The sequence below is a fragment of the Perca flavescens genome, chromosome 1 (genome assembly GCF_004354835.1).
Source record: "Perca flavescens isolate YP-PL-M2 chromosome 1, PFLA_1.0, whole genome shotgun sequence".
In the NCBI taxonomy this organism is placed as follows: domain Eukaryota; kingdom Metazoa; phylum Chordata; class Actinopteri; order Perciformes; family Percidae; genus Perca; species Perca flavescens.
Genome location: NC_041331.1, coordinates 12,469,462 through 12,496,886, shown reverse-complemented (window position 1 = coordinate 12,496,886; position 27,425 = coordinate 12,469,462). Strand labels below are relative to the sequence as shown.

The window sequence follows — 27,425 nt, the reverse complement described above, 5'->3', positions numbered from 1 at the left end:
AAGAAAATGTTTGATTTAAGCTTCTGTTGAAGCCACAGGAGGGGAAGAGGACAAAGTCCGGACATTTAAAATGGATGAGCACGTTGCAGCAATAAAACGTGAGGTTGCATTGATGAGTGCTGCACTGTTTAACTCGCAAAAGTCCACACAACGTACTGTAACTCCTGGATCAATACTGTTGAGTTGAGAGTGATATTAAGAAGCCAATTCAAATCCTATACTGCATCCTTCAAGAGTCATTTGGGGTGGCCTGTGCGTTGTGCACTCCGTATGTCTCAGTATATTAAAAATGTGTTTTTAGAAAAGCCAACTCGGTAAAGGAAGTATTGGTTGAAGGAAAATAAAACAAATCTCAGTTGACTTTCATTTTACAATTGTCTTGGCCTTCAGTGCGGTAATGCTTCTGCACACAGAGATGTGGATTCAGAAGCAGGACTCGCAGGCAGAGCAGAGCAGTTCCAAGCAATCGATTGCGTACTTGGTAGGAAGTTCATGCCAGAGTTCAGCTACGAGCAATCAGTCAGTGAGGGCAAGCTAAGCAGGCAAGGGGCAGGCAGGCGGAACCAGGAACTGGCTGGAAGGAAACAGAAACGCAGGCTGGAGCACTCAGACTGTGTAGCATATTAGACTATCGGGGGAGAGAGGGCTTATATAAATGCAGGGGAGATAATGAGGGCATGGGGAACAGGTGTGCTTTTGGTGTTCCCCTTGATTTTTCCTCTAGTGCCATCATCAGGTATACATTTCAGTTTGTCCGATACTTTGGTTAAGGACCAAATAGCTGCAAAACTAAGTGCTAATTAGCAACTTGTTAGCATGCAAACGCACTAAACCAAGCTGGTGGACATAATGAACATTCCTGCTTGACTTCTTCATGTTAGTACTGTCACATTGAGAATGTTAGCGTTTAGCTCAAAGCCCAGCTGTGCAACTTCACAGAGCTGCTAGTGGGGCTGGCACATCGACTGTATAAGTGAAGCAACATATTGATCGCCCCCTGGTGGTTGGCTGCAGTATAGGCCATAATTCCGCCCAGGGCGACCAGGGGTCAAACCTGGTCACCAGGCCATATTGCTAACCATTGGGCCACCGTGCTGCTGAGGACGTGGAGACGCGTTGTCCATCTTCTACATACAGTCTGCGCTGTAGACTCCGTCTTGTTACTATATGCATACTTTTTACTCTTTTACAAATCTGTTTGTTTGTGCAAAGCAATGCCGAAAAGCCGAGTGACAATTTGAGTTATTTGGCCCTCTTTTCTCATTCTAGTCCTTGTAATACATCGACACGCTTTTATTTCATCTTATAAATTCATCTCCCTCTATTCCAGCCTGCCGTGATTCACTCGCATCCCTCATTTGTTCAGAGTGCAGAAACAAGGATTTCAAGAAGATGTGATTTAAACAGACAGACAGACAGAAAGAAAGAAAGAAAGAAAGAAAGAAAGAAAGACGGACAGACAGCACATTGCAAATGTGAGTTAGAGCATAAATGACAATCAGCCGGCGGCCTTCTCACAGACGTCATCATAAATATCATCTTTCATTTCTTATTCTCCTTGATTGTGTGCCTTAATGTTTTCTCCTCATTAAATATGTTACCTTTACAAGGATTTGGAAACCCTACTTTTTGAAAAGGTTTATATGACTAAAATAAATCTTCATCATTATTATTATTATTATTATCAGTGCTGCATGGAGGGCATTAATGGACATTCTGTTCAGTGTGAATGAACAAAATGAGATACTTTCAGTAGGAGATCGATATGGATACTTTTAGCATGCATATAATGTGTAAACATCTATTTGGATCACACTCTTTGTTGTGCTTAGTTATATAAGCTTTTTTTTATTTTACACCATGGTAACCTGAAAAGCTGCCTAGATGCGTGACTGCAGTTCTGCCACCAACATGTAGCTGTGCAAATGGATTTGCTTTGCACTCAGGTCTCAGTGCTACAGCAGAATTTAATTTGCCCCGTTGTGAAGATGTATGCATGTCTGTTCGCTTCGTGTTCAATGAAAACCAGTGTCTTTGATGTGAAGCTAAATAGATTCTACAGGTCGCACTGCGCATCTAACGTCTACAGCATGCTGCTTTTAACTATGAATCATTTAACGAAATTGCCACGTTGCCATCTGGTGTTTGGTGATATTGACGGGACACACAAGTGCTCAGCTGCTTACACAGTCAGCTGACGTTATAGTCCAGAATGGATTTTTCAGAAAACATAACCTGTGCATTTCATATATAGAGATTTCAGTCATCATTTAAGGTTGTTGGTTTTTTTTCTGACTTGGAATTGATGAACAGGATTATTAGACTTGATACAGTCATATATATATATAGTCAATCATGTGCTGGTTTGAGCAGTGGTGGAAATGAACTAAGTATTACAACAACTTACACCCACTTGCCAGTTTATTAGGTACACCGATCAAAAAGTAATGCTGTCTAATAAATCCTACTCTCATCAAGATTCGAATGTTCAGTTTTGTGGGAACTGTTTCAGAGAGGTGTTGATTCAACTTTTAAATAATTTTTTGGAGGATGCACTTTGTGGTGCTACTTGCATTGTAGTACATTCAACTGACACGTGTTTCCATTTTATTTTTTTTGTCCAACACATTTATATTATGTATCATCATGTATGTATGTGGGTTTGTGTATACAGTCTATAGTCGCTAAATCTGCTTCTTTGAACTTAATTTGCCTATTTTCTTGCTTGTGTTTTCTTTCCTCTCTCGATGTCTTGTTCGTGTACCTGGTTTAGCAGGATCCCACACTTTGGGAGGATGTGGTGAGCTGCTGTTAGTGTCCACGTCCTGCACATATCCTCAGTACACTTGCTGTCCTCTCTTGCTGTCCATTTCGACAGCCTCCTTTTTATCTTCCCAGTTTCACTAACAGCATCTTTATGTTTTATCAGTGCATGATCCTGTTGTCATATGTTCAGTTTTTTGGTTTGATTATGTGATGTGATGATAGATAATTGCATGCTTAGCACCATAGTTTGTGACTAACATCATTGCTGTTGCCATTTTTAGTTTTTTTTTGCCCTGTGGTAAACATTGAACATATTTGTGTTTCTCGTCATGTGTGCTTCAGATTGCCAGCAGTCCTGGACGTCTTTGTCTTCCCTTCAGTTCATCTCACCGCCTCCAGGTAACAACATGTGTTGCTATGAGGATTTTAAGGTTCCTATGTCTCTCCAGAAGTAAATAGTAACAAACTATCTCGCTGACTTTGTACAGTTCTGTGTTGTTGTAAATGTGGTGGTTTCTGTGTCTATATATAGTTATAGTTATATAGTTATATTTTATTTCTGTGTCATGCCAAACATCTTGGCCCATCCCACATGGGATTACAAGACACCACAAATTCACTTATTCAACAAACATCTTCCCGTTGCACATACAAATCCTTCGAACAAATACATGAATACAAATATATAGACATACACATACATACATGTATATACACGTACACACATACCACACACAAACAACTAGTTCTCATCTACACTCGATAAAGAGCTTTTTTCCTCTTCTCCCAGGCTTTATCTAAATAATTAGCTAATTTATATGTTTCATATGTGAACAGCCATCTCAATCTTTGAGCATCATCCATATTTACCAAATCAATCTCTGCTTTTATCCTACAAAACAAAAAATCACGCTGCTCACGATAAAAAGGACAATAGAAAACAAAATGGAACTTATTTTCTACATCATTCAAACAGCACATAGGACAAATACGTTATATACCTGTCTTTATGTTATCTGTTGATGTATTTGACCGTGTCTCTTGGCATGTGCATAAATACATGGGACAATAAATATCCTATCTATCTACTTGCATCACATGGCTCAGGTGTAGAGTCAAATACAGTGACTATACAGTATGTAACTTTTTAATGTTTCTAAAGCTCTGTCATTTTTCATACAATGGTCTTAAATTACCTGTAACAGCAAACGAGACTAACACTGAAAAGAACGCTATTTTTATATAGTTTTTTAGTAAGGCATCTGTCCGGGTTCGATTTTTCCCACGCAGACACATAATGATTTGCAGCAGGTAGACTGCGCTACAGTAACACATTCTGATGGGTCACAGGTTTCTTTCTAACACCAGAAAAGCCAGTGTTAGAGTAGGCTATGCCAGCGGAGCCAGGTAAAAGGAAGCAGGAGATTTCTTCATATAGGCCTAATTGTATTTCAATGTTATTTTAGAAGTTATATCTGTTGTAGTTATGGCTGATACTGGGGCAGGGCAAGGCCATCACAGAAAAAAGGAAATTAAACGAAGAACAACTAAAAGCTAAAAGGGAAAGTAAAAGACGAGTCACACTCGGTCGGGCTTTCAACAAATGGAGACAATTACAGGATTGTAAATAATTCAAAACCGACCCCGAATTGTCCCTAAGGTATGTAATATGTCTATTTCATTCATAAAATAACTTTACAGTGCTTGTCCCCCTGTAACGTCACTTGTGTAAAGCGTCCGTGGGTTTCATATAATGGGCTATTAATCTAAGTTATTATTACGTTGGTTGCTTCAACAAACTTCTAATGCTTTGGCTCGTGACACAGAGTTACGGTGATATGCAACACTTGAAATGCAACGATGCATTTGTAACTTATTATGTTATTGTAAATGAATGATTTTCTGGTTAAGGAAAATATTCATTGCGACTTAGACCTCCCTGTAACGCTAACTCAGTATTCTACAGTGGGCAGTACAGCACCGTAAAGAAAAGACCTTTATGTCAGCAGGTGTGGTAAAAACACTCCAGCTTTTCTCGCTAGAATCAACAAACTGAAAGTTAAATACCGGTATAGCCACTTTAAGTTTACATTTGTCGGGTGCCCAGATAGCTCAGTTGGTAGAGTGGGCGCCCATATAGAGAGTTCCTAAACGCAGGGGGCCCGGGTTGGACTGGCGGCCCTTTGCTGCATGTCATTCCCCCTCTCTCTCCCTTTTCATGTCTTCAGCTTTCCTGTCAAACAAAGGCCTAAAGGAGTGTAGTGTAGTGTATAGTGGGTCCCCAACCAAAATGGCGCATGAGGTGGTTTGGCAGACTGAAGGAGTTGGCGCATATCAAAATAATGCATGGCACTACAGTTTGTTGGGCTCCGTGTTGCTCATGTTGTTTTATAAAGTATTGGTGGCGCCTACTCTTCTAAACATTTTGAAGAAAAGCCAGCCATGCCTACCCAAAGCACAATGGAGTGCAAGACGCAAGAAAGCTCTCCTAAGTAAAGGAACACGCCACCCCTCTCATCATCATTTAAAGTTGATAAATGTTTTTATTTTACTTGGGTTTTGTGGCGGAGTGCTGTTGTTTTCAATGGTACAAATGTACAATAAAGCGAACATTTTCGCAGAAGAGTTGTTTGAAAGATCCCAGTACCTCCAAAGTACTAATGTTTGGATATGGACATGGTCAATTTTTCATTTTCACTGCAATCTTGGACAAATGGGTTGCAAGAACCGTTTGCAGCACTAAATCGGACATACCATATACTCGAAAGAAAAAGATGCTAGCCGTTTGGACAAAAACTACTAAAGTGCTATGTCTGCTAATGCTGTTAGCCGGTGACATTCACCTCAGTCCAGGTCCTGTTACGCACGGTGACATCTCGTGGTCGCCAAGTCCATCGGCCGCCAAGGTTGTCTAGCCCTGACAGTGGAACATTGTCCAGTATCATAGGAGATGCAAGCGCAGAAGGACTCAGGAAATCATTGTTACCCATATTGGAATGAAAGACAGATGCCTGACACATCTTTAAAAACAGTGAATGAATCTCACCAGTTTTTTTCCACTGTGAACCATGCGAAAATTTTATGGGACAGCAAAAGTAAACCTAAAGGCATTTTTGGAGCGCATTTGAACATTAGGAGCCTGTTGCCAAAGCATGAATTTACACTTTTTAGGCCTGAGTGAAACCTGGCTTCATAGTGGGATTCAAACAGGTTTAATTGATATCCCAGGTTATAAATGTTATAGAAATGACAGGAAAATTGGAAGAGGAGGAGGAGTGGCACTCTATTTAAGAGATTACATGACATGCACAAAAGTCACTTTTGATCATGAACTAAATATTGAATATATTTGTGTTGAAATCTCATTATCATCAAGTATGCATTTTAAAATTGTGATTTTATATAATCCTCCCTCTTTTAAAGACGCGTTTTACGATGAGTTGAGTAAATTGTTGAAATTGGTGGCCCATAAGTCCAAAGTTATTGTACTAGGTGATTTTAATATAGACTGGTCTAATTCTGGTAAAAGGAAAAAACTCAAAAACTTAATGACTAAATTTGAGTTCACCCAACTAATTAAGGGTGCCACAAGGATCTCAAAATCTTCAAGAACACAAATAGATCTAGTTATTTAAAACAAGGATGATCGGATTTTGAAATCATACAATTTTCTAATTGGTTTGTCTGACCATAACATGATTCTTGTCGCCCGAAAATTATCAAATAAACGTCTGCTAAATATAAACAAAACTCATTCAAATATATTGACCATTTTAAAGCGAGATTTTCCTGCTGTTGATAATTAATTAAATGCTCTTGACTGGAGCACAATTATGGAAAATGACGATGTGCATAGCTGCTATAAAGACGTAATGATCAAGGTTGAAGGGATCATTTCTAAATTTCTTAAAAAGCAAAAATATTTAACATTACCCTGGATCAATGAGGAGTTGAAAAAATTAAAGAAAGAAAGAGATCTGGTTCTGAAAAAATCCAAACTAAGTAGTGATATAAATATTTTTAAAAGTCTAAGAAATCTAGTCACTAAAAATATAAGAAAATCAAAAGCGGAGTATTACATTACAACAATAACAGAAGCCAAGGGAAGTCCTCTCATAATGTGGAAGCAAATAAATGGTATTGTGAAACCGTGAAATCAAAGATCATCCATGAACTTAGAAATGGAGACAGACAGATTAGGGACAGTAAACAAATAGCACTGGAATTTAATACGTTCTTTGTTTCGTCAGTGAAAGAACTGTTGCAACAAGTTAATGTAGAACAGCAAATAAAGTTCACTAAACATCAATCAATAGACCAATACTCTTCGTTCTCACTTCAACAGATCAATGAAACAAAAGTGATTGAAGCGATAGATTCAGTTAACAACAGTTATAATAAGGATCTTTTTCACATAAATACAGTCTTTCTGAAACAAAATAAAAACACGTTTTTAAAGCTTCTAACACACTTGATCAATTTGTTTATTCAGAGCGGACAATTCCCCACAATCTGGAAATAGGCAAAAGTTACGCCATTATTTAAGTCAGGAAAACCTGACCAGGCATGCAATTATTGGCCCGTAAGCATCTTACCGGTATTCTCAAAGGTGTTAGAGAAAATAGTGTATGGTCAACTTATGACTTTTATACAATCAAATAGCATTTTACACCCATTACAATTTGGCTTCCGTCCTCAATACTCAACCACAGTTGTTACCACAGTCAAGCCAATTCAAATGATTTATAACAGAGCAGTTAAAATCCTAGATAGGAAACCCATTAGGTCACATCATTGTGTTAGTCTGAGGAATTTAAACATTTTATCTTTTGCAAATTTCAGTAACTTTTCTTTGTTGAAGCTGATGCATAATTACTTAAATCAGCAAGCCCCGCAGGTCTTGAGTGAGTGCATAGTTGCTCTCAGGGCTGTGGGTTCAAGGACTAGAGGAACTCAGAACGGGAACTGTCAGATCCCGAAATGTAGTACTTCATTTGGACAATCAGCTTTCTCTGTACAAGGCACAAAAGCTTGGAATTGTTTATCCACTGAACTGAAAGGAGAGTTAAACTGGGTCCTTTTCAAACACAAACTTAAAGACTCTTTAATCAGAGGTCAAAAATGTGACCACTGACTGTTGGCTTCGTTGTTATTGTGTTATACTGTATCATTATGTTTATTTTAGCTTTATGTAAAGGCCCACTAGGGACTGACATTGAGAATTAGCTTCGGCTAAAATGTTGTAGTATGTAACATGAGTTTATGTAACATACTTGTCCCTATTCAAATAAACTTAAATAAAATAAAAATTAATTAAATAAAATGCCCAAAAGATCATAAATAAAATAAATACAAAAATAATATATATATATATATATATATATATATATATATATATATATATATATATATATATATATATATTATTTTTTTTTTTATTTATTTTTTTATAATTGACATTTTACTCTGGGAAACAAATGTACAATTTGTATTATGCAACAGGAAAAAGGAAAATAACTATTTCTTACTTGAGTTTAAGCTGTTTTTTAAAACAACAAATCATTCCTAGACAAGTGGTTAAAGCAGTTATTTGTACTCTGCTGTTGGTTTGTCGTGTCACATCTATCCTGTAATGGTTGATAGCACCAATTATGTCCATTCAAATTAAAGTCCACTTAAAGCTGATGCATTTCACATCACGTTTTTATTTTTAGACCAGTTGTATCACACTTCTCTAGCTGGTCCAGGACCAGGTTTCCACTGCGGGTCTTTCACAACAATTTAACGCCTTTTTTGCTGTGGACCTCTCGGCGCTGGTTATGGCGACAACATGCACAAAGTCATGGATTTTAGGTTATAGAAAAAATAGGTGACGTCTTGGTTTTCTGTTTACCGACTTTAAAATAGCATTTTTTGTATCCATATTTTTGTTTATTCGTTTATATTTTGTATATTATTTGATCTGAAACAGACAACCACCCAATTCTTGTGTTTGAGTTTGACTGGTGTTGCCAAATTTGAGACCTCAATTACAACAAACGTTAAATGTCAGTTTTTCTAGGGAATATCAACCCAACCGGGGTTGGGTCCAAAGTAGTCTATAACCACGAAGTCTATTCCACTTCCGGGATTGCTCCTGTGCGGCCTGAAATTCCGCCAGATATCACTATTTTCGGCTGGATGTCCGTTACCTTATACTTTCTTTGTGTTGGAATATTAATCTCCTGTGAATTCATGAGGACTATGGTTAACTGCTCCTCAGATCTCTGCAGGGTAAATCCAGACAGCTAGCTAGACTATCTGTCCAATCTGAGTTTTCTATCGCACGACTAAAACAACCTCTCAACAAGCACATGTTCCACCAAAACAAGTTCCTTTTCCGAGGACATATTTTGCGCTGTGGAGGAAGGTCTGGCAATGCAAGACTAGGTCCAAAGCTATAAAGCCGCTTAACTTAGTCATCCGAACCACTGAATGTTTTGGATGCACACATATATTGATAATTAAAAGTCTAATTAGTGTGTTTTTGTGTATGAACATGCAGTGAAAAGAAACCCTGGCCTTTTGGACGTCCACTCTCCGGGCCCCCTGCAGAGGAACTGCAGCTTTGCCGACGACCTGGAGCTGGAGCCAGAGCGAGACATTGACCTGGCTCCTATCACCTCACTGTCACAGTGAGTTCACCACCATTGCACTACAATTGCACTGATGCTGTGTTTATGTTTGAGTGTATTTTAATGACCATGTTAGAGAACATATGCATGTATTTTTCGCTCTTTGTAATTAACCTTTGTAATGTGCCAAACCCCAGAGCGCCTCTGTCGTGTCATGTAAGTGCACAGTAAGTGAAACAAATGGCGCGGCAGTTTTGACCCATGGGACTTCCTTTTCTAAACGGTGGGGTAATGATGCAGATTGGGAATTGCATGCAGCAACATTGTTGGCAAAAATCACGCTGTGCTCTGTTGACTCCAAAATATGCAACCAGCTGTTCACATAGAGCAATGCCACATCAAATCGCATGCTAAATTTAACCATTATGAGATACTACTGTTGTTTTATCCAAGACGAGAGAACACCCTTGTGTTGTCTTTCATTCGACCATGCGTCGTCATCCCGGGTCAAGACTGAAAATAATTTTTTCTAACGTTTTTGTCTCTTTTGGTGCTTTCTTCAATTGTTTTTTAGCACTTTGAAATTTAACGCTTCTTTTGACTACCATGTATAAACACCACTAACACCAACTCATTACTAGATTTACACTTATTTTTGGAATTCATGGTCAATAAAGCTCATTTATAGGAAATGATACCTTATTCTTGAGTTAAAAAGCCGAAATAATGCATTTTTTAGACTAATATTAAAGGAAGGATAATCACAGACTGGCATATGTCAACGTTCAGTCGAGATACTGTTTCGAAAAATTTCAATTTTGTTTCAAATGCTAAAACACTGAACAAAACATAAAATTCAATGAAAGTAGAGATTTTTGTTGTATGGGATCATCCGTGTTATTTTTTTGGGTAATCACAAATAGGTAGTCAAAAAGAAACCCATATTTCTGATAAAGACATATAGACAACTGGTCAAATTTGACCCGAAGACAACACAAGGGTTACACTGAAGTGCAGATTGAATTCCAAATTGTCCGTATGTCTACAGCAGCTCAAAGCTCAATTAAGTATTTCTGTTATACATTAAAGCAGAGAGGAGAGACAGAGGTGGATGTGCAGCGAGAGCAGGCTCCTGAATATAAATAAATAAATATATATATTTTGATTTCATCAATTTCATCATTATAGTAACTCTCTCCAAACAGGTAGTGCAGGCACAGAAAAACAGCTTTGGTTGCTGCATCCTCATTTGAGGCTCCAAAATCGAAACAAGGTCGGAGTAGAAGTGATCAAAAGTGCGTGTTCAGCCATTTCAAACAATAGGTGTACTTTAAAACGCGTGCATCAGACACTTTCAGTGCACCTAGGCCTTAAGATGCAGCATAGAGTCTGGATGTGGAATAGGAATAGTTCACAGAAGTCATATTTCTGCAGCTGCCTTGGTATTGACAGCACAGTGAAGGGTGTTTTGGTAAAGTGAAGATGATTACGGTATTGAAGGTTTTAACTAAACAATCACACATTTGTCACAAACAGCACCAATTATAGCTCTAGTAACACAGCAGACATGGTCTTTAAAGTGAAAACACAAAATTGGGATGGGATTGGGATTGTAGCAGTTAGGTAGGTGGGAGGTAAAAGTTTACAGCCAGTGTTGCTTGTTTCTGTCTCATGGAGCAATTGGACCAGCCGCAAGAGAAAACAAAAGCTGTTCCAATTCATGCACTGAGTTTAAGTATTTGAGCCAAGGCAAAAAAATAAAATACTTTTCTTCAATTGTGACAGAAGTTTTTTTTTTTTTTTAACATTAACGTTTTAACCACAATTTTTGAAACATGAATAATGCAATTTCATAAGGCCAGCAACTATTCAGTAACTGACCAGAAATGAAAACAACTTTCTGAACTGTCAAAGAATGACAGGAACAAAATATTAGTATTCAACACTGATGGTAATAAAAATGGTCTCTCTGCTCTACACAAAGGGAAACCACCAAGTTGAGCCACAGTAAGAGAAAAGTGCTGTACCTTCCCAGACAACCCTGTCTCCTGAAAAGTATGTTCCCATACAACAGGACTGCATTCTCGATTACATTTCGAGGGAAAGGTATTTTCCAGCGGCCGCTGCGCGTTGTTTAACGGTCGCAGTTTTAAACAGGTGGTTAAAGGTGCTGTAGGTAGGATTGCGAAGATCCAGGACTTAGCCAAAAAATGTGAACATCGACAACTTCTCAGACCCTCCTAACCTGACTCCGCCAGATGGATTGCTTTGCATTTGCTCGGCATATCCATCTGGGAACTTTCCGTTGGAGAACTTTTGGGAAGGGGCGGAAATACTTTGGATGAACCATCTGTCTATCACCTATGTTGGTGATAGACGGGCCAAATCAACCAATCAGATCCACGAAGCGTATGAAAATACAACCACAAGCCCGCCCCTGCTGCTGCAGGCAAAGCATAGCTCTTTAGCTCAGCAAGCAAGCAACATGTCGGTAAAGGATATTTGCCGTTTGTGTAACGAGAATTTAGGAATAAAAGACAACATTTCAGATTCCCGGACCATTTTCCAAAAGAAGGATCCAAGAGAAAAAAAGCATTAGCGAGCGGCTAACAGAATTAGAGCTACCGCTGTCTGAAAATACTGGTTAGCTGATTGGATAAACCATCTATCTATCACCACCTAACCCACCTCAAAACCATCGCTGATTGGCCCGGTCGTTTGGCGAACGGCTCCAAATTTCTCTATCTCAAGATGCCAGACTGATCTGCGAGTGGAAAACTGGAGCTCGTGAGATCAGGACGGTCTCACGAGGCTAAGTCCCTCCCCCCTTTCTGCTAAAGCCCAAAACGGTCTCCTAAGCCCCTCCCCCCACAAGGGAGAATGAATGTGTGTGCATGAGCAGTGATTGACACGCAGTTAGACACCCCCCCCCTGGCCCTGATTGGTGCATCTGAACAGAGAGCTGGGGATTTTTGCAAATCACAATACAGGCTGTAGGTGGTGCCAGAGGAGCCAGATTTTTTTTTAATTACCTGCTTCATGTAGTTCTACTGAAACATAGGGTCAGTTTCAGCGAATATGACAGACAGTTTTATTAGTCTTACCTACTGCTACCTTTTAACGTTGTGAATTGAAACAAAACTAACTAAAGTTTGCCTCACTGTCTGTTTCTGGTTATATCCCCACCATTTGTGGTGGAGATGGATTTTGATAATAGGTCACAGAGCACAGTATTTAGATGTCATGATATATTTGACAATGTCATGAAAGCTGCATTTGAAAATCAGCCCACTGCGTTGCCTGTGAAAAGTCCATCAGGAGACTGAACTGAGCTTGACCGCTTGGTGGAAACGAGGCTTTAGATGTAGACTGAACCGTCGTCATGAAACTGTGCTGCACTAAATACTTTCCTCCCAAGTTTGGGTGTGAAGGCCATGTCGACCATCAGTGATACGCGTTTCATGCAAGACAAATTGAGCAGGGGTCTCAAGCTAATCTAAGTCGTGTTTTAAAAAGACTTACCGAGATGTTAACGTTTTCCAGTAACACAAACCCATTCACATGAAACTCTTTTACACAGAATGACGGAGTCGCATCGGAAAGCCATCCGGGTGATCCAGAGAATGCGTTATTTTGTGGCCAAGAGAAATTTCCAGGTAAGTAAATACCCTTTTCTCATTTTAGTAATCCAACTAACCTGAAATTGATTTATTATTAAGTACTGGTTGCCATGGGTTCCCGTGTGTGGCATTGACTACAAAATCTGATTTATATCATTTGACAAACTGTAAATAAAATATAACAAGGTGCCACACTAGGATGCTAATTAGACTTAATGTATCATCATGCAGAATATTAGAGAAATTAACATTCTGTTAAAGTCCTCATGTTATGCTTTTTGGCTTTTCCCCTTTCCTTTATTGTGTTATATATCTTTTTTGTGCATGTTATAGGTTTACAAAGTGAAAAAGCCCAAAGTCCACCCCAAAGGGACTTACCATCTCCAACAGAAAACACTGTTCACCAACTGCTCCAAACAGCTCTATTGTAGTCCAGCCTTTACTTCAGAGACAACATGCGTCACTTTGTAACACACATTCACCTAGCTGCTAGCGTGGCACGCCCTCATACTCTGCTTCTGACTGGCTAGTAGTCCGTACCTAGCTACTGCGCATGTGCGACTCCCAACAAAGATGGGACAGAAGTGAGATGCCTCACTCTGTAGCTAAAACAGAGAGCTCAACACACAGGGTGAAAAGAGGAGCTGCAGCAATGTGCAGTACAACAAAAATATGGTGTTTTTTGAAAATTAAACCTTGTAAACCTATTCTGGTACAACCTTTAAATACAATTATGAACCTGCAAATGAGCATAATATGAGCACTTTAATAAAGCTGTCAGTGTCTGACACATTTTCCCTCTACCTTGCAATCCACCACTCTCCATCACTCATCCTGTTTATTGGCGGCTGGCAACCAGTGTTAAGGTGCATTACCCTCACTTGAGCTGCATGTCATGGCCCTCATTTGTTACAGTAGCTCCTCGACTCCTCGGTCCTCTGCTGAACCAGAAGTTGTTCTGTCCTTCCTCGGTGAAGGCCGCCTCAAAGCTCTTATTTCTGCCCCGAGGAGCAAGGAGCGAGCATCGAGGAGGGATCATCAAGGAGCTATAGGCGAGGAAACACAAGAGCAGCTTTCCCGGAAGCCGTGCGGCTGAAGACTTGTTAACTCCGCCCATACAGCTGACGAATTCATGTGACGCTACATAGACCAGGGCACGCATGCATGGAGGTGGGGGGGGGGGGGGGGTTGTGCCCCAATGATTTCCTGAGGAAGGGAGGCAAGTGGAGGACTCAAGGAGGCAATTTAAGCGGCATGTAGGCAGGAACCAAACACAACTCCAAACATCAACAAAGGTACAAGTAGAAAATTGAGTGACAGGGAAAAACCAGGATCACTGAAAAACACAAAACCTCACGCTAGGGAAAAGGTTGTTAAACTTGACACTGGGAAGAGGATGGACTGACACCGGGCAAAGGGAGCATGCAGACTAAACCCACAAGGCAACAAGCTTTATAACGACAGACAGGTGACATCAGGGCCGATGAACAGGTGAAAGAGCCAGGCATGCACAGAATCGATCACGGCAATTTCCACCAAATGCATGACGGTTAGATTTGTGTCCGACGGGCTCCCGTATAGCTCAATTGGTAGAGGAGGCGCCCATATATAGAGGTTTACTCTTTAATAGTCGGAGAGACTAAATCCGTTCGGATACAGGTCATCTACAGTCGGTCTGTTGTATGTTAACATCAGCAACAGATCACATGCAGAGCATTTTAATGCATTTTATTGAATCGGAATGGGACCCAACAGGATGTGAGTGTTTCTGTGACTTCCTGTTCAGACTGAAGGCTGCTTGACACGGTAGTAAACTGTCCGACTTGACCGCGGCTTTTTGTCACCGCACCCCTGCTGCTGGCGCTGGCTCTCGTCCACTTTACAGGCGAGGCGTAGCTCATCTCGAATGGGCCTACTTATATATACATTGTTGAAGATGTGCTAAGATCAGCGTCCCCTGACGACATAGAAGAGCGTAGGGCTATGTGCCGTGGCGGAGCCCCAGACAGCCCCGGGCTTTTTTTAGACACTGTTTTGACATTTTTGTCGCTTTTTTCACACGTTTTGCTTGCTTTTTTCAACGTTTTTGGCACTATTTTTTTTTCCATTACCACCAGTATGTTCCCACTAGAACCAACTTATTATCACTAGTTTTACACTTTTATATTTATTTATATAAAATTATCAAAAAAAATTTTAAGCAGAAATTATGAATGATTTTGAATAATTGTTAAGATCAGAGTAATGAAGGTAATGGAGATACAGAATCACAGATACAGAATGTCAAATGTTTAGTCAGGATAATGCTATAAAATTGATTAAAACACCCAAAAGTCAATGAAAGTAGAGATCTGATCCTTCATTTCACTTGTGAAGAGCGCTGAATGGAACCATCCATTTTATTTTGGGGCATTTTGGTTGGAAGAAAAAAAACGGGTCAAATTTGACCCGAGGACAACAGTAGGGTTAACCTCAGCCTACAAGCAAACAGCAAGCTCAGCAGCAGAGATTTTGGAGTGAGAATAATAAACCTCACACGAGGGGAATGCAGAATCAGGCCTACAGGTGGATCGAGGTTGGGCTTATGGCAACAGCAAGCGTTTGGAGTAGTGTTCCAGCAGAGTTGGCAAATGAGACATTAATTCAGCAGCAGCGTAACAGAACCGAAAAAGTTTGCAGAGTTTTGACAGCTTAAATTGATAGCCTCATCCTCAACATTATTTTTTTTTTTTTTTAGTAGGCCTAAGTACGTGGACAGAATGAACTGTGTCTGGCCTCTAAACCTCACCACCCCTGCATGCACCAAGCTCAGGAGCAGAGATTGGAGAGGGACAAAGCCACAGCCGTAATCACTTATTTTGAAACTTTGTGCTAAATTTTATATGCTCCTTCTGCAATCCTTTGTTGGACAAGCACTTCAATGGACAATTATTCTTGTGAAGATCTGGATTTTAAGGGACAAACTGCGATGGTTGGGTAGGTTGGGGTGGGGGGGGGTATCATTCACATTGGTTAGTATCTGTGTAACACAGCCATACTATGTTTGTATACATTTGGTCCAATGTGTGCTGTAGAAAGTGCTACATGGTTTAATGGAAAATCAATAAAAAAAAATTGCTAAACAAAAAAAAAACAAAAAAACACAACCAACATCAAACACTACCTGTGAAGCACCTTTTTAAAAATGATTTAAAAAAAATAAATAGGGCTAACAGGTAGCCTAGAAATCTAGACGCACCCTAGCGGCAGCAAATGTAATTTGCAGCCAGGGTCAGTCTAGCAACTCTCCATTGGCTTGCAAGCTGGAAAAACCAAACTCTAGTCAGGCCAATCACTCCGTGCAGAGTTGCGACGGTTCCCGCGTGAATTCCCTGCTACTTAAAAACAAAGAAAATGGCTGCTGCTGCTGGCGAACAGCGGTCTTTCGAATCGGCTTTGGCCGCGACTCTGGAAGACTTGGAGTTAAGCTTTTCTTTGAGAAAAGAACAAAGAACGGCACCGAAGTCATTCTCAAAAAGGAAGATGTGTTCGGCGTTTTGCCGACCGGATACGGCAAAAGTTTAATCTATCAACTACCTCCGCTACCTTCTCCGTTGCTCTGCTTGGTTGTAGCGCTATCCTATTGTGTTTAGAGAGAATTTGAAAGACAAACGTTTATCCCGCCCCTCGGATTGAGCTTTGCAAATGGTGGGTTCCCAGACCCAACACCTTAATGTGGGTCTGGCTTGTCAGGCTACCTAACAGGAGTTTATGATGAAAATACACTTTTGATGTAACAGTTTCAAACATTTTTGTGTGTTGTTGTAGCAAGCTCGTAAGCCGTATGATGTGCGCGACGTGATCGAGCAATACTCCCAGGGCCACCTCAACCTCATGGTGCGAATCAAGGAGCTGCAAAGAAGGTAAACTGCTTCATATGAATTAGATCCTCGGAGTTATGCAATGTTGGATTATGTTTTTTCTACAATCATTACTAGGGATGGACCGAATTCAGCTTCGGATTCGGCCGAATATCGGGCTTTTTGACGGGGTTCGATTTCTGCCGAACCGTAGAATCTTTTCCCGCCGAACCCTACGCTTGCGCCGCCATTGATTACGGGAAGGTGTATACGTAGGATGACCGTTCAATGCAGTAGGCTGTGAAAAATGGAATTCGTAAGCAGAAAAAGTGTTGTTTGGCAGTACTTTCAGTCAAAAGAAGGTGATTCTAGTCGAGCTAAATGTTCAATTTGCAATGGCGATTTGTCTCGTGGTGGCAAGGACCCTAAACAATACACAACATCGCCGCTGTTAAAACATTTGCGTATGAAACATCAACAAAGAATACGAGTTGTGCATGATGGAATCTACAGACAGCAGCCAAAATGCAGCAACTTCAGGTTGGACAAGGAAAGGAAGGACAGTCACAGCTAAAAACTTGTCTTAACCATTTTTTACTCCATTAATGTGTTTACTCTGTTAATGGACTGAGGATGGGAGTAGGATTTGGTATTCGGTTTCGGCAGAATCTTAACCAGTGGATTCGGTATTTGGCCGAACCCAAAAAAAATCTGGATTCGGTGCATCCCTAATCATAAAAAAAAAATTAAAAGAAAACAAGAGGGTGGGGGAATGAGAGGGGAAACACAGAGATGGTTTTTAAATGTATATTCTTCTGACTTGAGCTTCCCGTTGTTCTCTCAGACTGGACCAATCCATAGGGAAGATAACTTTGTTCCAGTCGGGCTCCGGTAATGAATCACTCCACTGCTCTCTCAAAATGTATTACACCAACTATGGAAGAAACCACTAATCAGTCCTAATCCTCCCTTCCTTATTTATTTTTCCTCTGAAGACCGAGCGAAAGACAAAGGCACCAACTCCATCGGATCCAGACTCAACAGGATGGAGGACAAGGTGGGATTTTATGCAACTTCAGTGGAAAACAGGAGCAATATTCCCTCGTCTTTAACTCCTTCACATCATTTATTTTGTTTGTGGAAGAGCAAAGCCAAACACTTCCATTGCCATTGCCAGCCTTTTTACCCATATTTTGAACTTCTATGAAAATGTAAAGCTTCCCTTTTGACCATACAGTGGCAGTTTCACTTATCAAAAGAAACTCAAATTGGGAATAGTTTTAAATAATGCAACAAAAGTTTAACTGGCTTTGTAATATATAAAAAAAAAAACACTTATGTGCACAGACATGTGGCCCTGTTATTGTTGATTCCATTTAAATCTTTTAACAGCTTGTGCCAGTTCTGCAGCGCAAAAAGACAAACCTTGATGTTGTTTTTCTTTAGTTTTTTTGTTGTCTAAGATGTGTCAAAACTAAGAAAAACTCAAATGTTGTATCACAGCCTCCTCCCCAAATACCTCCCCAAGTGTGCCTCACATTCCTGCCTTGTATAAAATTACCCAACACAATTCTTTTTTTGGTCGAGTATTGAATTTTGTAAATAACTTTTGGTTTGGTTTAGATAGTTTGAGGTGATTTTTAGTTTGACGTATGAAGTGGTTGTGAAAGTGTGGCTTATAGGGCTTATAGGTCATTTTCAGTTCAAGTTCTATTGTATCATTTTGACTTGCTTTGAATAACAGTAGTTATTTCATAGCCGAGCCAGTACGTTTTGCTTTCATTTATCAATATTTGATTCCACTGTCGTAGATAACGCACATGGACCAGACGCTAAGCCGCATCGCAGAGTCCCTCGCCTTTGTGCTGAGCCAGAGGAACGTCGGTGAGGGCGAAGGTGGAGGCGGGCCGAGGCCACGGCCTGGACGCACCTTCAATGTCCTCCCCAGCCAGGACAGCCTGCCAAGCTACGACCAGCTGTCTTCATCACCTTCGCCCTTCTCTTCCAACAGCGCCAGCACCGCAGCCTGCCCCAACCCTCCCCTCAGAAGCACCGCCAGTCAGGATGAGAGCAGCTGAAACCTGGAAACCAAACAGCCTCAAAGTGATTCTCTTTTTAGTAGAATGTATAACATGTCAAATGCAGTTTTTACTCTGTCTGTCTGTCTGTCTGTCTGTCTCTCTGTCAGTCTGTCTGTCCGCCCACCTGCCCGCTCGCTCGTCAAAATATATTTAAATGATATCCTTTAAGACCTAATTCTGACTTTTTTAGATCTTTTTTTTATTAAAATGATTACTGTTTAAAGGAATACTTCCCCCTCAAAATGACCATTTGTATGCTGATTACTCACTGAGTGCTGCCTTGGATTCATGAGACTTTGTTTTTGTTGCATTCCTCCACTGTGCAAGGATAATCCGAAAAACGGAGAAAGGTCCTGATGTATTCTATTGAATTATGTATTGTTATTATATTATGTATTCTATTGAATTATGTATGCGTTTAAAGGTGCAGTAGGTAAGCCTTATAGAATTAACTTTCTGTCATATTTGCTGAAACTGCCCCTATGTTCCAGTAGAACTACATGAAGCAGGTAATCTGGCACCACCTACAGGCTGTAGTGCCATTTGCAAAAATCCACCGCTCCCTGTTCAGATGCACCAATCAGGGCCGGGGGTCTAACTGCGTGTCAATCAGTGCTCATGCACACACACATTCATTCTCCCTTGTTGGGGGAGGGGCTTAGGAGACCGTTTTGGGCTTTAGCGGAAATGGGGGAGGGACTGAGAAGTTGTCGATGTTCACATTTTTTGGCTAAGTCCTGGATCTTCGAAATCCCGACAGCACCTTAAACGACAGCAAAACTATACCAAAACATCCGTTTACAACCTCTAGCACCACTCGTACAGTTTGTACCACGCTCTGTACTTCCCAAACACAAGCTAAAACCTTTCCACAACACTTCTGCATAAGCAGTCTCCCTCTTCTGCAGGCACACTACCTGTCCGGAGTCGCAGTAGTGCGCCTGCTCGAGCTTCTCGGACGAGTAGAAGAGGTGTACTGTATAGTAACGTTTTAGCGAAAGCGCGGGCGTTTGGAAAGCACTGAGCATACGACTGGATGAACGAGACTTGGATTATGCTGCACGAGTTTTTGTGAGATGTAACTAGCTTGGTAAATTTCTGTCATCTTAGCTTTCGACTCTAGTGGAATTCCTGTGGTTGGGCTATGGTAAATACAGACACAGCACAGATACACTTAATTCATAAAAGCTATGGACTGTACACATTTTTAACAAACTAATTCAAATGGCCAAGAAAGCTAAAACAGCTTAGTCTGTTGGTAGGTAATGTGTTATTCCCTTGAATTGGGTGAAGAATAGCAAAAGGCAGATTGCAATGATTTTTAATTATCAGCTTAAAAATGCATAAAATGAAGGCATTTTTTTTGTTTGTTTTTCATGTGTTACACTGTTTGCCAAATTATAGAAAAAATAAATATTTTCATCTCGCCCTGGCTGGCTCCGTTATTACTCATTTATCTAGCTATCTAGCAGCTGATGCTTTTCTGAATGTTGGCACCGTGATATTTACGTGAAACATCTTGTTAGATCCACATGTGAGAGAGAAACATCATAATTGGCATTTTAACACCTCAGCATATTGTATCAGCATAAGTTTCATAACCTTGAAGGGCCAAATATAATGATTTCCCTGAGGGATTTTTAATATATATTCTTGAAATCTATTCAGGTTAATGCTAAAGACATTGCCCCCTGCCACGCCATCATGTAATGTGATTCAGTATGCTGTATTCTTGTGAAATAATTCACCTTTAGGGAAGAGGCCTTAGCCTATACATTTCAATATCAGAATCAGAATCAGAAATACTTTTAATAATCCCAGGGGGAAATTATTTCAATAGCCGCTTTCCGACCGGAGGGATTTTTGCAGTTCCTAGAACGTAATATGGTGAACACCCAATAACTTGTTTATATTTTGTTGAATCTAGGTCAATTTCCAAAAGCAAATATGTATACTTCACAATGGCACAAATCATAATTTCATTTGAATGAATTTGTTTTCCTGCCTCGGGACTACAGGTGAAAATTAGCATTTATGCTATAACCTGGCTCATTTACAGTCTGTACAGAAATGTTAGATTGTTTATTAATGTGCACTGTCCCGAATAAATAAATAAAATAAATAAATAAAAATAAAAAGTAACGTTCCTAGAACCCTTTTTTTTCTCGTGTTCCGACTGGACCATTTTGGGGATTATTAAGTTCCTCTGACCGCAGTTCCTGTAACTCTTTCAGCTCCTACTTCAGGGCAGGGTCTTTTTGCCTTTTGCCTTTTCCCTTTTCCGCATAGGAACCCTTACCCCGGATTTCCACTGGCTGCGGAACGGCTCCGGAACGGCAGCAGAGTCATTAGATTTCCATTAAAGTCAACGTGTGTATTTCCACTGACTGCAGAACGGCTGCGTTCCGACTCCGTCCCAGCTCCGGCGATCCGCAGCCCTCCGCGGCAGATACGCAGAGCTCCTATTTTTGCCGGACGACGGAGAGCTCCGCAGCAGTTCAGCACACGGCAGATAGTGCGGGACAGGAAGTCGAGCACGGAAGCAAAATAAAACATCTGGTTAATTTTCAAAATAAAATACACCGTGCTCGCGGCGGATCATATTTCCCCGCAACACACCTTGAAAACACAGCACAGAGCTGTTTCCCCTCTGCTCCTCTGGATGGAAACTGTTGTTGGTTTTGTGGTTCTATTCTGAATTCGCGAGAACTCGTGGGTCCTCTCGTGGGCTCTGCTCTTCTGTCTTCTTCCATCAATATTAATTAGGATCATATTACGCTGGAGCCTTGGTCTTCTGTGTTTCTCTGTAATTATTAGAATTATTGTACTCCAGCCTAGTCTTTAAACGCAGCCGTTCGAACTCTGTTATGAGGATCCCGGCAAGGCGCAACAGCATCCTTCCGAAGGCCTCCTCCATGCTGGTTTGTTGTTGTATGTGGCGCTACGCTAAAGTCTAGTGACGACGCTATAGAGACCGTTGCCGTGCTTGCGTCACTCCCTTACCCCTCCTACCAGTCCCTGTGGCCACTTGGCCAGTGCGAATGCAAATGGTAAAAAACGTTTTTGGGGGAGAATAGTTAGAAGAACTGTTTCTGTGGACTGTTTCTATAACTACGTTCCTGTAACTACTTGGTCGGAAAGAGGCTAATACTTCACTTGAAAAGTTTACGTTTTATCAAATGCTGTTTTCACTTTTCATTCTTTCACGTGTTTAGAAATATTCTTCTGTTGCAATAAAGAATTGTGGTAAATCTTTACCAAGTGTCTTATGTGTTGTGTCTGGTGCCTGAAGAGAAATCCCTGCCTAAAACAAATGAGCTATATATATATATATATATATATATCAGTTTACAGTGAGATCTTTTCCCTTCGCCAGAGGTGGTTTGATAGAAGCAAAAAGTTATAGTTTTACATTAAATAGAAAATGTTTTTTGCAGTTTCTTCTCTCCTCAGTCATCAATCAAACAGTTTTTTTCACTTTTTAAATTTAAGGAGATTCAAGTCACTGTTTCCTTAATATGCGCGTATCACTCGTGCTGGCAGCAGACTTTCCTTTATTGTTGCTAGGTGGGGGTGGCTGTCCTCACTGACTTATGTAAAATAGCCAAAAGCATGGCTAAAAGCATGCTCTTTACACGGATGACCTTTAGGCAGCAGATGGTGACCCCCCCCCCCTTGCCATCCATGGGGTGTCCAGGCATTCCTTCACACAAGTGTCCATGTGGAGTAAAGGCCCAAATGACCATCTGCCTCATGGTGTCCACAACAATGGGCCCCACCCTCCAAAAGTGTGCTGAGGGGTGGTTGGCCTTTGTGTTGACCCGGAGGTGGGGGGGGCACAGTTTCACTACAGGGAGGGCGTGGAGGTTTTTAAAATAAAAGACCCCCCTCCAACAGTCATAAACACAATAAAGAGGATCAATCCATCCAAAAAAAAAAACAGCAAAACTAAATAGTACGTGAACACCTGATTTGGTTGAATAAGTATGAATAGAAAAGGAATATTTGCATCTCAGACTACAGTTTACTAAGATGCTATTTGCTGAATTTTCAGTGTGAATAAAATGTGCAACGCTACAAATGTAGATACATTCTTAATGGATTTTTTGTGTGCTTATTTCACTTTAAAATGTCAAACCGCATTCCTGAATCCGCAATTATTGGACTTGCAAATCCTAACGTCTGCCTCCTTTTGCAGTTTTCTCATTTAGCTTCTTCTAATTTGAGCAATTTGATCAAAGCCTGGTCAGAAGAAGCCACGATCATGAAGATTAAGACAATTTCCATTCCTGAGTCAAACTTTACAGCCAGTTTTATTTTAGCGTGCCTCTAATGCATTCAGCAGCATCACTGACGTTTTAATTGACACTTCATTCACTGACAATGTACTGAGCAGCTTGTAGTGTACATCTTTAAGGGAATTCAATTCATGTATTGGGTGGAGAAATTGGAATCCCATGAGACTTTTTTGGACCCTAGGGATAGTTTGATTATTGATTTCTTGACTGGTAACATGCATCCATTAGAGCAGAATGTAAGATCAGCTGTTCCTAATGCAGAAATAACACACTGAACATTGGCTGTCCTTGGCATTTAGGCTTTTAAAAATGTAAATGCGGTGTTTGCTCTTTCTTTTATGCCTGAACTTTGCTGCAGTAGCATACAAGTTAACAGGGGCCTAAGTGAGAGTAAGCATTAGTAGGGTTGGCTTGGACACGTCAGCGATAATAGGTGCTTCGACTTTGAAAAGGGACAGAATGAAAAGAGAAAAGTTAAGAAAAGACCTGGGGGGTTGAGGGCTGATTTGCAGGTGAACTAGATGGCACACTGCTTTGTGGCAATTGTCCTCCTCTGCGGCCAGATGGCCTCTTGAAATTCTCTTGAGCTGAAAGCGCAACACCGTGGGGGTGAATATGCCTCTCTGGGATTTGGCCTCTCTAATGGGCTAATTTGGCAGTTACGGCTCATATTAAAGGGTATAATTTCAAGCCTGACAGCACAGTCCTTATGATTGTGATTATGGAATATCTCATAATGCAACCCAGGAAATGCAATTACTCGAAAAACGTTTTTCTTCTTTTGATTGCCAAACTTGCATCTTGAATTGACTTTTCTACAACTTTAGAGGGACACTTATTATTAGCTTACTCATGTGTGGCTGCCACAAAGTCAGCATAAAACCAAAGATGCACTTTCCCTTAGAACTGCAGTCATATTGAATATCTAATAATTTGAAATTCTGTTCACAAATCACTACAATTACAGAACTCCAGGGTCCGTTTTTTAATGCCAGCAAGTTCTCACAGCAGCTTTTAGATAAAGTGTGAGTGACTCTAAAGTGTACTTCTAAACCTAAAAGTGCACTTAAAACTACGAACGTTTCAGGGAACACTGTTGACGTGTTCAACATATAAAGGCGAGGCTGACAAGGTGTTTGACAGAGTGGTATTAGAAAGTTTAAACCCTGTAAAGTGTAAAGAATTTCTCCCAAAGATGATGCCAAAGAGACATGTTGTTGCACATTATTTTGTTTATTACAAATCAGTTGTTTGTATTCTAAACTTTCTGCAGTAAATGCTGCAGGGGCCAGTTGATATAAGAAATATATTCTGGACTATAGAATGTGAAACATTGTTTGGAGAATTGATGAAGTTGTATGAGCTATTTTGTCACATTTTACTCAAGATAGGAAACAAAAACTAAGATGCTATGAATGTTCTACACGACTAAATAATTGAATCATTGAATTAGCATTTATCAACAAATTAATTTGGACTACAGCTTATTGTGTTTTTGTCAGCATATGAAATGTTTCAATGTGCTATAGGCCTTTCTCAGAGGAACGATTCTCCTATAAGACGGCAGCAATGACAATCATTCAATCAGAAGTACAACTATAGTGTCACTGTTAAAGCAGTTTATTAAAATTGCAATATTTGTAGGCATTTACAATCTCAGTTCATTTAGGCAAACATGACAAGGACAAAACAGTGCTTTTCTATATAGTTAACCGAAGCAGCTCATATTGCAGAAATCCACCCACAAGATTGAAGAAGACACACACGGAAACAAAATGTCATTAAGTCTTTCAAATGCTCACATAACAACAGGATGAAAATGAGAAGAAAAAAAAACATCTAGAAACAAACATATTTGTTACAACAACTTATCAATAATAAAAATAAAAAAAATGCAAAGACATTAAATAAAAGTCCATAAATAGAATAAATAACAGAAAAGTGGTATAATTTAACCCCGTTCCACAAATACTAAAAATGGCAATAAAATAAAGTGTAATAAAATAACATATAACAAAATCCTTTGGTGCAGTGAATAGGCCTTGGTCCAGTCCATCAAACATAAATATAGTAAATCGTCCATTTTCAGCAGGATGTTCACCTTATTGTTTTGCACTGAGCTGCTTCATTGGAACTTGTGTGGAAAGGATTCTGGATGCTCTTGGTTTCTGTAGTCTTCCTTCTCTTTGGGAAAAAATCTGCCAGGAAAAGCAAGAAAAAAAACGACGTTTACTCAATATTCATCATGATAATCGAATTAGTGTGGGTTACAACATGAACTGACAGATGTATTATGGATCTGGGCGCCCGGATATGGTAGAGCGGGCTCCTCTATATAGAGGTTTACTCCTTGACGCAGCGGGCCCGGGTTCGACTCCGACCTGCGGCCCTTTGCTGCATGTCATTCCCCCTCTCTCTTTCATTTATTCAGCTGTGCTCTCAATAAAGGCCCAAAAAAGTATTATGGATCTGTAAGCCGGGTTCCTCACCTGTAATTCGGGCGTTGTTTCTGTTCTTTGCTGCCGGTTTTGAGAGCGTCCTCTTCCTCCGGACGGGCGTCACTTCAGCGGGACACTTGTGTGTGTTGGAGACGCTGGAGCAGTTCTCCTGGTCGATCCCGGCTGCGCTTCCTCCCTCTTCTTCTTCTACTTCTTCTTCTTTACTCGGCCTGTCGTCTTCCTCACAGACATCGTCCTTCAGCTGTGCGGACTCCTGATAGATAGCAGCAGCGCAGTCTGCGGGTATTTCCTCCCACTGAAACCGGCCGCACAGCGGCGTCTCAGTGTGGAAATTAAAGTTCCAGCGGCGGCTGTCCCGCTCGCTGATCTCCTTCAGCTTCAGCGTCAAGTCCCGGCGCAGCTGCTCGTGGTCCACCGGGCCAAACAGACTCCTGCAAACCGACTCTCTGCGCCTGATGATGGGATTCATCCTTCTAGGGTGGTTCTGGTGGAGTTCTGGTGGGGATCGGTCTTCCTGTAGTTTAAGGGGAAGCTGCTGTTGCTGCTGCTGCTGCTGCTGCTGCTGCTGTCTCCCTCTGGTCTGCTCTGGTCATCACTTTTCCCGCAGGACGATTTAAAGGATGAAGGGCGCACGGTGTTCTGTTTGTACACAATGGGCAGCTAGGCTGCTGATTGGCTGCAGCTCTCTGAATTGGCAGATAATGGGAAGGGGCAAAATCCAATCATTGTGTGATGAAGACCACTGAGACGATCAAAGGTCCCAGCGGGGGAGGGGGGGCACTTAATACATCCATGTTGCTCCCCCAAGGAAGTTTTGAGCATCAACGACTTCATTTCCTGTATTCAGATAATTGTATGCACCGATTTACGGTGGAAATACATTGTTATTATCTGTATATTTTTCCATTCCGAGTAGGCCTACTTACTTTTTCAATATCATTGATATTATGGTTAATTACTTTTGCTATGATATTTAATTACATATTATTCAATCTAATTTCACGTCTGTTACCCACTTACATTACAATATTGTTTGTACTATGGCCACCTCACTTTACTTTACTTTACAATACTTTTTATATAATGCCACTTTACAATCATTCAGTACTTTTTGCACATTGTCTGTTGTTTGCCTGGTGTTTGTTTGTTTGGTTGTTTGTTTTTATTGTGGAAAAACTGCTGCTCTAGCAAGTGAATTTCCCCATTGTGGGATGAATAAAGTATTATCTAATCTAATCTAATCTAATTTATTTAGCCTATGCAAAGAAGAAAATAACAGATGACAATTCAAAATATATCAAAAATATAATGGTAATGGTATGTTGTTGCGTGTCATTGGGCATTTTTAAGTGGGTATATGGAAATTCTGGAGCTTTCCTAGTGGGTATAGGCTACTGCGTATACCTGCAACACGTAGACTGGGCCTACACCACTGCCTTCTTCTAGCTGACTGACAGCATTCTTGGTGCACATAGGCTATCCCATAGCCTACAATTTGACAAATGTTGTCATTGTGAGTTAATTTTCCTACTTTTTACTTGCATATGATTGCAACCGTTTAGCACATTAAAAGGCCGTTTTATGCTGACGCTTGGTTGAGGACACCTTGGCGTCACTTTTGAACGCTCAGACAGACCATTGATGTAGGCTATTAAGAGTCTATAGGAACCACTGGCGTCACTTTAGCAAGGGCAAAACAACCCTAAAAACCACAGGGTTGTAGTCACAATGTCTGAATGCAAAAGGGC

At 40.5% G+C, this 27,425-nt stretch overlaps 1 protein-coding gene and 1 long non-coding RNA gene across 2 annotated transcripts in view; one reads left to right on the top strand and one right to left on the bottom strand.

The window, feature by feature from the left end:
- kcnq1.1 (potassium voltage-gated channel, KQT-like subfamily, member 1.1) overlaps nt 1–19,409 on the top strand; it is a 59,509-nt gene extending 40,100 nt beyond the window's left edge. The window contains exons 11-17 of the mRNA XM_028587542.1: nt 3,109–3,165; nt 9,311–9,440; nt 12,961–13,036; nt 16,808–16,902; nt 17,684–17,730; nt 17,835–17,896; nt 18,651–19,409. Of these exons, the coding sequence (XP_028443343.1) occupies nt 3,109–3,165; nt 9,311–9,440; nt 12,961–13,036; nt 16,808–16,902; nt 17,684–17,730; nt 17,835–17,896; nt 18,651–18,917 (734 nt within the window). The 3' untranslated portion in view covers nt 18,918–19,409. The remainder of the gene's footprint in view (nt 1–3,108; nt 3,166–9,310; nt 9,441–12,960; nt 13,037–16,807; nt 16,903–17,683; nt 17,731–17,834; nt 17,897–18,650) is intronic.
- Nucleotides 19,410–24,822: 5,413 nt separating this feature from the next.
- LOC114561447 (uncharacterized) lies at nt 24,823–25,821 on the bottom strand. Its single transcript, XR_003693360.1, has 2 exons — nt 25,708–25,821; nt 24,823–25,416 (listed from the first exon to the last, which is right to left on the bottom strand). It is a non-coding gene; the product is annotated as an uncharacterized LOC114561447 (long non-coding RNA).
- Between the last annotated feature and the right edge of the window lie 1,604 nt (nt 25,822–27,425).